Genomic DNA, 13,036 nt, shown 5'->3' with positions numbered 1-13,036 from the left:
AAATCATTCTAAAAGAAGCTGGTCAATCATAATTAAGAAATCTATAGTTTAAGAGTGAAGACTGGGGACTTCCCTGGTGGCTCAGTGGTAAAGAATCCACCGGCCAATGTAAGGGACACAGACTCAATCCCTGATCTGGGAAGATCCCACGTGCCCTGGAGCCACTAAGCCTGTGGGCCGCAACTGCTGAGCCTGTGCCTCACAGCCCCGGAGCCACAAGCTACGGAGACTACAGGCTGCAAATACTCAAGCATGAGTGCCTAGAGCTCATGCTCCACAAAAATGAAGCCCCTGCAATTAGAAGCCCCGCCCACCACAACTAGAACGTAGCCTCCGCTTGCTGCAGCTAGTGAAAAGCCCGTGAAGCAACAAAGACCCAGAACAGCTCAAAATTAAATAAGTAGATATTTTTTAAAAAGAAGTGGATGTGGGCAGATCTTTAAAAAAAAAAAAAAAAAAAAAAAAAAAGACTGAAAGCTGTTATTTAATATACAACAACCTAAATGGGAAAAGAGTTAGATACATGTAAAAGACTAGATACATGTATGTGTGTGTGTCTTAGTCGCAGTCGTGTCTGACTCTTTGTGACCCCCATGGACTGTAGCCTGCCAGGTTCCTCTGTCCATGGGATTCACCAGGCAAGAACACTGGAGTGGATTGCCATGCCCTTCTCCAGGGGATTTTCCCAACCCAGGAATTGAACCTAGTCTCCTGCATTGCAGGTGGATTCTTTACCATCTGAGTCACCAGGGAAGCCCAGATACATATATATGCATAACTAAATCACTTTGCTATACACCTGAAACTAACACAACATTGTTAAATCAACTGTACTTCAATATAAAATTTAAAAAATAATGTTATACTGAAGGCTGATAAAGATTAATCCTTTTCCATAAATGCAAACCAAATTACACTAGCAGTTGACTCTAAAACATGTGAGAATGCCTAATAGTATCAGGGTCTGTGTGTAAAAAAAAAAAAAAAAAAGAGAGAAGAGGTTCCTTTTTTTAGATATAAGGAGATAATATCTGTAGACATTAAGTCATATATCCTAGGTTGCTGGATATAAGGTATCAGAGATAAGGTTAGGATCAACTGTATGTTTTATCTGAATCTGAATCAAAATGTTATCTTGTGTAATACTGCTCTTCAATCTGAGCTGGTGCTTTCTTACACAATTTCAGAAAATGAAATCTGTTAGTACAAACATCCTTTTGAATATATCCCTTGCCTACATGCAAGATTGGGGTTTCTCAGCCTCTCTCAGCCTCCTACTTTAGCCAAGTGCTTTGAGAATTCTTCAGGGAATTTTCAACCTCAGCTGAGGCCCCAAGGGAGAAGCTGCTGGGCTCTTCAAAAGAACCCTGAGTTTCAAGCAGGAAATCTTCTTGTAGTTGGGTACCATTTTTCCTGAGTTCTGGCTGGAAGTAATGCACCCAACTCACTTTTCTCTCCAGCTGTTGCTGCTCAGGTATGTAATGCAAAAAAAAAAAAAAAAAGATTACTGGGGCACATAGAATCAGACACTGAACTCTCAATCTTGGTTATTTCTGAATCCCCACATCAAATTAGTCAAAGAAATTTTGAGAAGCAGATGGCCTGGGAATAGTCAGTCCTCACTTTGTCATTGTCTATGACCCTGTAAACGGAGAAGGCAATGGCACCCCACTCCAGTACTGTTGCCTGGAAAATCCCATGGACGGAGGAGCCTGGTAGGCTGCAGTCCATGGGGTCTAAAAGAGTCAGACAAGAATGAGTGACCTCACTTTCACTTTTCACTTTCATGCACTGGAGAAGGAAATGGCAACCCCTCCAGTGTTCTTGCCTGGAGAATCCCAGGGATGGGGGAGCCTGGTGGGCTGCCGTCTCTGGGGTCGCACAGAGTCGGACACGACTGAAGCGACTTAGCAGCAGCAGCATGACCCTGTAAAAGTCATCTTCATCGTCCATTTTACTCCTTGCTGCCTTTCATCTCTTTCCTCCTCATTAGGAATATTATTAATAGTTCCTCTACCTTTAAAATTAAAATTGTGATCTCTACTTTGCTTACCTTAAAACTGTATTTGATAATTAAATATTAAAATGAATTTGATCATGCTCTGTAACACCAATATTTAGTGTAACACTTTACACTAATATGAGGTCATAATTGTCCTTTGGAGTAATTTGCAGACTGTCACCAACACAGATGTTGATCATTGTAAATACCATTGTGTGCAATTATATGAAGAATAAGAGACAGAGGGAGTCAGATGTCATTGAAATCTGTTTAGCCCCTCTCTTCTCTATTTCTGCTGCAGATTCTAGGATGACATCCCTTTACACCAATAAATTAGAGCTGAAGGGTGGTTCAAGGGTGTATGATGTTGTCTAGTGGCAGCTGACACTTCTCTGATCCATTAATCTGGAGGAAGTGGAGATAATAATTGGTGTGGGACACTATGGATGCAACTTTTCATTAAGCAGGCAGAATGAAACTTCTCTGTCTGGAGATACAGGATGAAATAGATGGTTTCTACCTCTTCTATTTCTCAAACTCTGAAATCTCTCAATGTGGAATGGATGGAAACCAGCTTGACTGAGTCTGCTGGCTGAAAAGTCATATATATGTTTAAACTCTTATTTGTGTCTCCACTTAACATATGGAAAAATTTCCCTTCTTTATTATCATTCATTTTTAAGGTTTTGTTGAAACTTTTTTTTCTTCCATCACTGTTCTCAGTGTTGCAGTCAGACTGCATTGTTGTCTGTGCCACCAACAGCATGTTATTCAAATCTTATGATATTCCCTTCTTCCTTCACAGCCCATCTTCTCTCCAAGTCTCTACTTTTCTCCTGCATTTCTCTTGTTTGCTAGAAGTGCCTCTTTATATCTTTTTTTGTTTGTTTGTTTCTCCTTTGGGATCATAAAGCAACATTAATTTCAGTATTATATTAATTATTACATTAGTATCTGTTTTACTACTTGTTTTGATTTGTAGTTTGAATGGCAAAATCTTGGCATGCCAAGAAAGACATGTTGTCTTTCTTTATTCTTAGCCATTCAATGCTTCTTCATTTTATTGATTAATAAAAGAAGCTTTTTTGAAAGAGTACCCTCAACTTTCCATCTCTCTTCCTTAAAATATCCCACCTTCACCTATCATGTAGATTTTTTTTCCTGGAGGAAAATTACAAGTAACATATACTTATTACATATTCCTCCCCATTCACTGATAGTGTAAGCCTGTATAGTCTTTCTCCAATCTATGGAAATATTCTCTGAAAAATCAATAATGAACTCACCATCATAAGTGCAATGCCTTTTAAAAACCCACATCTTACACCATCTCTTTTCTTAGTCAACAGTAATGATTTGACTTCAGTAACATTATACACTACTATTTTTATCCTATTTCTTTTCTCCAATCTCTGTCTCTTTTCTAGTTCTGATTTTATGTTCTACTCTCATGTAAAATAGTTTCCAGTATTATGAACAGAGCCTTGTCTTTTCTTCCACACTGCATCTCCTAGCAATTGCTGCATATTCTTGGAAGATGTCTTATAACTTAAGCCTCCACTAAACCCAAAGATCACTACCTATAATACCCTCTAGGAAATATCCCCCAAAATTTCTTTTTAAGTTAACATTCAGTATGTCCCAACTGAACTTAGTCCCCAGAACACATTTCCTCTCATCTGTCATGTACATAGTTGAAATGGTCATCGATACATATATCTTGGTATAGTTTTGTTTTGTTTTTTGATTTTTTTAAATTATCTGACTTTTGTAAGACCTAAAGTGCTATGTAGTAGTAGGACTACTAGTAGTAGTCCCCCTACAGTACTAGTAGTAGTCCCACTACAGTAGTAGGAAATACGATGTAAGACAATAATGTAGACTCTGGAGTACCCTATCAGAGTTTGAATTCCATACTCAGCCCTTACTTGCTCCATAAATTTACCCAGGTCACTTCATCTTTCTGGGCCATGGTTTTCTCACCTGTAATATGATGCTTAGAATAGAATCTACCTATTGATAATGTGATCATTGTGAGAGTTGAATGGCATAATAAACACTAAGCACTTAGGAAGGTGACAGAAAGATAAGATATTAAACATTAGCTATTTTAAGCTTTTTATGCATGTGATAAATAATATACTAGTCACACTACATTAATATACATAGAACCCATTAGAGTGCAGCTTACAATAAACATAACTGAATAAAAGTTCAGAAGGCAGAGGTAAAGGAGAGCCTGGTTTCAGGTATTATAGGACAGACCTATACCTCTGTGTTATATTATCCAAACCCCAGAGGCACAGCTCAGTCTGAGAGCCTTAAGACATACTTTCCTTAGGCTAGAGATTAGAGGCTTTTCCTGACTATTTCAGGTTTTTCTTTGTTATCACTGTTTTAGAGCTGATGTTTCCCACCTCCGTATCTCCATTTCTACATCTGCTGCTGCTGCTGCTAAGTCGCTTCAGTCGTGTCCGACTCTGTGCGACCCCATAGATGGCAGCCCACCAGGCTTCTGTCCTGGGATTCTCAGGCAAGAACACTGGAGTGGGTACATTTCCTTCTCCAATGCCTCAGTCTTGTCTGACTAACTGCAGCCACCATGATGGGACAGCAAAGTACACATCTAACCACCTGACAGAAACACACATCTCTCCTAATATCTCTCAGAACTAAGCCCTGAAGCACCCTGTCTTAGAAGTTTTTTTTTTTTTTTTTTTTTTTTGGAAGACTGCCTTTTTAGACATTTCTCAGTTCCAGACTTCAAATTTGCACATCAACATTTGCCTCCTCAGCCATCAAAGGCTTTTATGTAAATTCAGGAAAGGAATCACTCTGGTCACAAATTACAAGCTTAAGTAGTCCAACAAATATTTACTCAATGCTTCCCCTGCATTCCCCTGCAGGCCAGGTATTGTGGAATGAAAGACAATCCCCAGCCAGGTTACAAATACATTTGAAGGCTCTTGACATGCAGCTGATTCTAGAAGACAATTATGCAGAATGGTGTGTATAGTACTAGTTCCACATATAGATGGTGCAGCTTTAAATATTTTGCTGATTGAATTGGAGATTTATTTATTTATTTTTTTCAGGGAGGAACATATGGAAAAGGTGCCATCTGAGGTGACATCATTAAACTACTGAGAGTCCAATACAGACAGACATATCACCAGAAGCCTAAATCACACAGCATCCATGAGCTATAGAAATCACCTATGACAATCACCTTCCTAGACCTTCCAGAAAAGGCTAGTAGATCAGGTGCCCCAATTCTTTGCCAGTTCATCTGCAGATCCTTCCTGGATCACTGACCCCAAGACAGGTAAGTGAGTATTCAGCCCTGTCATTCTCCAGAAATCCCATTCTATATTGCAGGTTGGTGAATTCAAGGTTATAAAGTCATGAGAATCCTATATAATAGCAGCCTCCAGAAAGCCACTTTCTTCCTGACAGGCTTCCAAGGTCTGGAAGATCTCCACGGCTGGATCTCTATTCCCTTCTGCTTCATCTATCTGACAGTTATCATAGGCAACCTTAGCATCATCCATGTCATCCGTACTGATGTCACCCTCCATGAACCCATGTACTATTTCTTGGCCATGCTTGCCCTCACAGACCTGGGTCTTTGCCTTTCTATACTGCCCACTGTGATGGGCATCTTCTGGTTTGATGCCAGAGAAATTGGTATCCCTGCCTGCTTCACTCAGCTCTTCTTCATCCATACTTTGTCCCTAGTGGAGTCTTCAGTCCTGTTATCCATGTCCATTGACCGCTATGTGGCCATCTGCAACCCACTGCGTTATTCCACAGTCTTGACACCTGCACGTATCATCAGGATGGGGCTGAGCTCAGTGTTCAGAAGCGCGCTGCTCATCCTTCCCCTGCCATTCCTCCTTAAGCACTTCCAGTACTGCCACTCCCACGTGCTGGCCCACGCCTACTGTCTACACCTAGAGATCATGAAGCTGGCCTGCTCTAGCATTATCGTCAATCACATCTATGGGCTCTTTGTCGTGGCCTGCACTGTTGGTGTGGACTCACTGCTCATCTTCCTCTCTTATGCCCTTATCCTCCGCACTGTGTTAAGCATTGCCTCCCACCACGAGCGACTTCGGGCCCTTAACACCTGTGTTTCCCATATCTGTGCTGTGCTCCTCTTCTACATCCCCATGATTGGCTTGTCTCTTGTGCACCGCTTCGGTGAACATCTGCCCCACACTACACCTCCTCATGTCATATGTGTATCTGCTGGTCCCACCACTCATGAACCCCATTGTTTACAGCATCAAAACCAAGCAAATCCGCCAACGCATTGTTAAGAAGTTTGAGTTAATAAAATCACTCAGGGGTTTTCAGCAGGATTAGTTTAGAGAAAGAGAAGTTTGGGGCATAAAACCCATAGATATTTTCTATTTCAGCTGTCCCTATTGCTCAGACAGTAAAGGATCTGCCTGCAGTGCAGGAGACCTGAGTTTGATACCTGAGTCAGGAAGATCCCCTGGAGAAGGGAATGACAATCCACTCTAGTATTCTTGCCTGGAGAATCCCATGGACTGAGGATCCTGGCAGGCTACAGTCCATAGGGTGGCAAAGAGTTGGACATGACTGAGTGGCTAACACTACTACTACTAGGGAAAAGTGACAACTCCCAATTATCAATAAAAAGGAAATAAATTATGCAATATACTGCATGTGTGACCTTGGGAAAATTACTCAATTGCTCTGTTCTTTAGTTTCCTCAATTGCAGAATGAAAATGTAAATAATTATATTACCTTCCTTATAGGAATACTGTGAAGATTAAATGAGATCATTCATGTAACTCTGTAACACAGTGCCTGAAGTGTTATCACGTCTCAACAAATATTGCCTATTATTACTTGGAAAAAAATCCAAAAGAGAACACAAATTTTCATCTTTTATTCCTCTAGTCAGTGGAATTTGATCAGAGATTTATATATTTAAATTTGCATTTTGGTTAATTTATGTTGCTTTATCATAATATCACATTTATTCACTTGCAACAGACTTGCAGACTTGCAGATACCCATACCTATGCCTCAGTTAATACATTTTCATGAGGCTTATTCCTAAGCACATGCCCACAAAGTTAAGAGAAAGAAGACACTCTAGGAGCTTGAGGTAAGTTCTCCAGTTAGAACACTGGCAAAACAATAATCATAGCTGAGCCTTTTAGAAGGTAGTTAAGGTTTAGGGTAGTCATTCATCATCTGAATAACTAGTCAAGGGATTTCATTTCTTTCTTTAGTTATCCTATTATTACAGGGGTGAAAAGTGAGAGAAACACATGCATATTTTATATTTTTTGCAAGATGTTTTTCTCATGTCGATGTCTAGCCTTAACAAACAACATACACACACATACACACAATACACACACAGAACTGCAAAAAAAAAAGGTTTAATATATATGGATTGAATAAATCAACACATGAAGGAACCAATGAGTGAATTAATCAAAACAGCTTTCTAGATAAGACTATTTCTTAAAGAGATTGTTTTGCTTCATTTTGTATGCTTCAGTTCGATTTTTATCTCTTTCCTATAATATTGGGAAAGATGTAAGACAACCAACTGCCAGAAAACAGAAAAAAATTCATGTTGATGTATGGCAGAAACCAACACAATATTGTAAAAAAATTATCCTCCAATTAAAAGAAAATAATTCAAAAAAAGTCTGTGCTGTGAACTTAATATTGTGCTCCCATGTGTGCATGCTAAGTCATGCTCTTTGCAACCCATGGACTGTAGCCCTCCAGGCTCCTCTGTCCATGGGATTCTCTAGACAAGAATACTGGAATAGATTGCCATGCCCTCCTTCAGATGATCTTCCCAACTCAGGAATTGAACCCGTGACTCTTATGTCTCCTGCATTGGCAAGCAGGTTCTTTACCACTAGTACTACCTTGGAGGCCCCTTTTGTGATACCACCCCTCTACCCTCAAAATTCATATTTTGAAGGCTAATCTCCAATGTGATGGTATTTTGAGATGGGGTCTTTGGAAGGAAGTTTGCTCATGAGAGTGGAGCTCTCATGAATAAGATTAGTGTGCTTACAAGAAGAGACATAAGAGAGACGATCTCTCTTCACCATGTGAGGACACAGAGAAGAAAGCTGTCTGCACACCCAGAACAAGAACCCTTAGCAAGAACCTAGTCAGCCCACACCTTGGTATTGGACTTCTCAGCCTCCTGAATTTTGAAAAATAAATGTTTGTTTTTTAAACCCAGTCCGTTACAACAGCCCGAATAGCCTGAGTCCAAATTCTAGGACTATAAAGGAGATAATAATCACGTAGTAACACACACCAAGAAATGATGAGAAAAACAAACAGCAGAGTAATTAGGGTGGTCAGAATTGGGCAGAAAATGTGTTTTGAAGGAGTATCTAATAATGTTCATGACAGTAATGACAGAATATTGCTTATGTAAATGAGCTAATGGATCTAAGATATCTCTCCAGAGCCAAAACCATGGAGTCTTCCAAGACTGGCAACACATAACCCATAGCCTCTATTTTAATGGTCATTCCAGAGAAATTATATGCCTGGACACGAACTTGAGCAAACTCCAGGAGATAGTGAAGGACAGAGGAACCCAGTATGCTGCAGTCCATGTCAGAGTGTCAGAGTCAGATTTGACTTAGTAACTGAATAACACCAGCAACTTGTCATCCCCATCTTTTCTTCTCCCTAAGCAACTCAATGATGTTATACATTTTTAAGTATGCCTATCACTTTTGTGAACCCATGTATAAATTATTGACTCTGTTGGCATTCCTGGAATTTGGTTTGGCCTTTTCTACCCTTCTTAGTGCCCTGGCTATTATGGTTTGATCTCTGTTATGTTGTTATAGATGCCCACTTCACTCAGCAATTGTTCATGTATTGTTTCTCTTTCTGGGAGTCTTCGGTTCTTACCATAACCTTATCTACTGGATATCATTTCTCTTTCACTGAGATGTACCTCTTTGTTTATTATTTCCAGAGTCCAATAGGTAGACTCTGGGGCCAGGAACCTGATTCTCATCCTCTCCTGCCCTTCTTCCTAAGATGCTGTATGCACCAGGATAACATAAACCTGACCTGTTCAGGTATAACTGTCACCTACATTTATGGCCTAAAGGCACTGGATTCAAGTTTAAGCATGGATACTGTCCACTTCTCACCTCCTACACCCTCATCTTGTGTATGGTGGTCAGCATGACAGTACCTCAGTGATCACTCTTGTTGTTGAACATTCTGTTCTTTAGATAAAGGTATAATGACATGTATCCATTATTATTGTATCATACAAAGTATTTTCACTGTTCAAAAATTCCCCTGTACTCTGCCTATTCATCCCTCTCCCCAAACCCATCCTCTACAAACCACTGAGCTTTTTACTATCTCTGTAGCTTTGCCCTATCCAGAATATTATATATTTGGAATCATATAGCATGTAGCCTTTCCAGATTGACTTCTTTCACATAATAATGTGCATTTAAATATTCTACATATTTTCATGATTTGACAGCTCTTTTCCTGTTTGTTTGTTTGTTTGTTTTGGAGTTGTACTTTTTTTTTTTAATTGGAGTATAGGTACTTTACAATACTGTTAGTTTCTGCTGTATAATAAAGTGAATCAGCTGTATGTATACATTTTATCCCCTCCTTCTTGGACCTCCCTCCTCCCCTACCCCCTCCATCTTGGTCACCACAGAGCCCAGAGCTGAGTCCCCTGTGTTATGCTCAGGTTCCTGCTAGCTGTCTATTTTACACACAGCAGTGTATATATGCCAGTCTCCCAATTCATCTCACTCCCCTGCCCCACCCCCGCTGTATTCGCATGTCTATTCTCTGTACCTGCATAACTATCCCTACATTTTCTGCAGGTACCACAGTTTATCCATTTACCTCCTCAGCAACATTCTGATTGCTTTCAAGTTTGGGATCTTATGCTAAGAGTAAGTTTAGTCAAACTATATTCTGAAGTCGTTGTACCATTTTTGCATTCCCACCATTGATATATGAAAGTTCTTGTTGCTCTGCATCCTTACCAGCATTTAGTGTTGTCACAGTTTCTGATTTGGCTGTTGAAATAGGTACCCAGTGGTGTATCATTGTTTTAATTTGAATTTCCCTGAGAACATATGATATGGAGAAACTTATCATATGCTAATTTGCTTTCTAAATGTTTTCTTTGGTGAAGTACGTGTTAAGATCTTTGACCCATTTTTTAATTTTATTGTTTATTTTCTCATTGTTCAATAACAACAACTAAAAAAATTATTAAAAAAAAACACTCATTTAGCATGAGTTTGTCTCAGTCCAATAATATTCCCTTTAGGTACCCTGCAATCTTTCTAAGTTCTGTCTCTCGTCAAGGTAGCATCTTTGGATACAAAATGCTCACCGGACTCTTCTCTTTTCTCTCTACCTCCCCCAAATCCACACTCTTTTCTGGGCTAGAAAATATGAGCTTTTGTTTTGTCTCTCAACACATCATGTCCTGTGTCTCCTTTGCAGAAGCTGAATAACTGAGATTTTACAGCAGACAGTATTGTCTTCCCTATACTACAATCAAACTCTATGTTCCTTCTAATCAAAGCTATTGAAAGATTAATCTAGTCCTTCAGTCTCCCTATCTCTCTCCTGTTATCTGCCTTTCTTTCTCTCCATAACACCTGAGATGGAGACCTATTTTCTGCCAATATGCATCCATTAATAATACTATCTCTCTCTTCTCAGTGCTTGGACTCAGAGGTTATAAACAAATATTACTTGTGTATAGGGGGCATTATTTCTGTTCTAAAATATTTATTAACTAGATGAAAAAAATGAGTGGTAGGATATATGCCCAAACAAGTATTATGGAATGAATTGTATCCTCTGTCCCTAACTTCTCCCAATCCCCAGTACCTCAAAATGTAATTGTATTCAAGGGCAAGGTCTTTAAAGAAGTAATTAAGTTAGAATGAGACCTTCAGGGTGGTCCTTAACCAAATATGCCTGGTCCCCTTAAAAGAAAAGGAAGAGACACAAAGGATTTTCATATCCCCAGGAGAAGTCAAGTGAGGACACAGAGAGAAAGTGGTCACTTGCAAATGGAGAGAAGAAGAAGAATCCAGACCTGCTGCCACTTTGATCTTGGATTTTTAACCTTCAGATTGTGACAATGTGAATTTTTTTATTTTAAAACCACTCAGTCTGGTCTTTTCATAGGGCAGTTTAGGAAACTAAAACAAGAGGTATAACTCTGTTTTGGAATAAATTCCATGTTAAAAGTGAAGATGGATTTTGAATTACAGAAAGAATAGAAAAATTTGGAATCAGTGTTGAAAACAAATCATAAAGACAAGGATATACAAAATCCCTAAACTTCTTTGGTTGTCATAAATGTCCATTTCTAACTCTGTACAATAGAAGGGAGGCCCAGAAATCTGCATTTTATCAAACATCACAAACAATTCAGATCCTGATTATCTGGAGACTATAATTTGGAAAACACTGCTTCATGACACTCAAAATGTGTCAACAATGTAGTTGATGAAAAATCAATGGAATGTGGCTGCAAGAAAAATCATATTCCAAAAGGACCTGACAGGCCAGTGACTTGGTTTGGGGATTCTGGGGCAGTCCTTAATATTTATACCTTTGTACTCCCCAAAGAGATCCAATGTGGTGGATGCTAATTAGGTGGGTAATAAAAACACTGAAAGGACCCTCCATTCTTCTCTCTAAATGTCTTCTCTATCAGCCTTTAAGAGTCCCAAAATAGATGATTAACTTTTCACAACCCTATGCTAACACATAAAATTCCTCTTCAAGTTTAACCACCCTTTGCAGAAACTCATCCTCCCACAAAGGTACCAGAATAGACTAGTTTCTCCAATTAGCTCCTTGATATATAGGAACAGGAACTTAGAATAGCTCAGAGGCAGGAAGAGGAGATGGAGTCCCTGAGCATGCATAGGAGTCAGGAGCATATGGGGTTAATGGGACCCCAAGAATAAGCATTCAACATAATTGCAATATTTCCAAGAACTTGCCCAGACTTCTTTCTTCCCATTTGGTGATAGGAAAAGCATTCAATTGAAAGAAATATGCACCCAAATATTCACTGTGGCACTATTTACAATAGCACATGGAAGCAACCTAAATGTCCATCAACAGTAGATAAAAAGATGTGATACATATATACAATGGAATATTAGTGAACAATAAAAGGAATGAAATAGTATCATTTCATAGACATGGATGACCAGAAAACTGATACAGATAAAGTAAGTTCAAAGAAAAAACAGAAATATTTTATAAATCTAGAAAAGTGAAAGGTTTTAAAAAAGAAGAAATAGAGACACAGACATATAAAACAAAAACATGGATACCAATGAGGGAAAGGAAAAGGTGGGATGAAATGGGAAATTGGGATTGATAGCTACATACTGCAATGTATGAAATAGATAACTAGTGAGAAACTACTGTATAGCACAGGGAACTCTACTCAATGCTCTGTGGTGACTTAAATAGGAAAAAAATTTTAAAAATAGTAGGATATATATGTATGTATCTGTGTGTGTGTGTGTGGCTGATTGACTATGCTGTACAGCAGAAACTAACACATTGTAAAGCAAGTATACTCTAATAAAAATTAACCAAAAAATAGAATAAATTTTGAAAAACCATTTAATGTTACATATGGTTTTATATATACCAACATGCACATCCATATACAAAAAAGATCTTCATGACCCATATAAACACGATGGTTTGAACACTCACCTAGAGCCAGACATCCTGTGGGCCTTAGGAAACATAACTGTGAACTAAGCTAATGGAGGTGATGTAATTCCATTTGAGCTATTTCAAATCCTAAAAGATGATGCTGTGAAAATGCTGCATTAAATATGCCAGCAAATTTGGAAAACTCAGCAGTGGCCACAGGACTGGAAAAGGTCAGTTTTCATTCCAATCCCAAAGAAAGGCAATGCCAAAGAATGCTAAAACTACTGCACAATTGCACTCCTCTC

The 13,036-nt window shown here is 39.0% G+C and overlaps 1 protein-coding gene across 1 annotated transcript; it reads left to right on the top strand.

The window, feature by feature from the left end:
* Positions 1 to 5,406: 5,406 nt before the first annotated feature.
* OR51G1 (olfactory receptor family 51 subfamily G member 1) lies at positions 5,407 to 6,370 on the top strand. Its single transcript, XM_005910786.2, is given in 2 exon segments — positions 5,407 to 6,218; positions 6,220 to 6,370. Coding segments are annotated over 2 exon segments (963 nt in total).
* The last annotated feature ends 6,666 nt before the right edge of the window (positions 6,371 to 13,036 follow it).

This window comes from Bos mutus, chromosome 15 (assembly GCF_027580195.1).
Source record: "Bos mutus isolate GX-2022 chromosome 15, NWIPB_WYAK_1.1, whole genome shotgun sequence".
Lineage (NCBI taxonomy): Eukaryota > Metazoa > Chordata > Mammalia > Artiodactyla > Bovidae > Bos > Bos mutus.
This window is presented reverse-complemented; position numbering and strand designations above follow the sequence as displayed.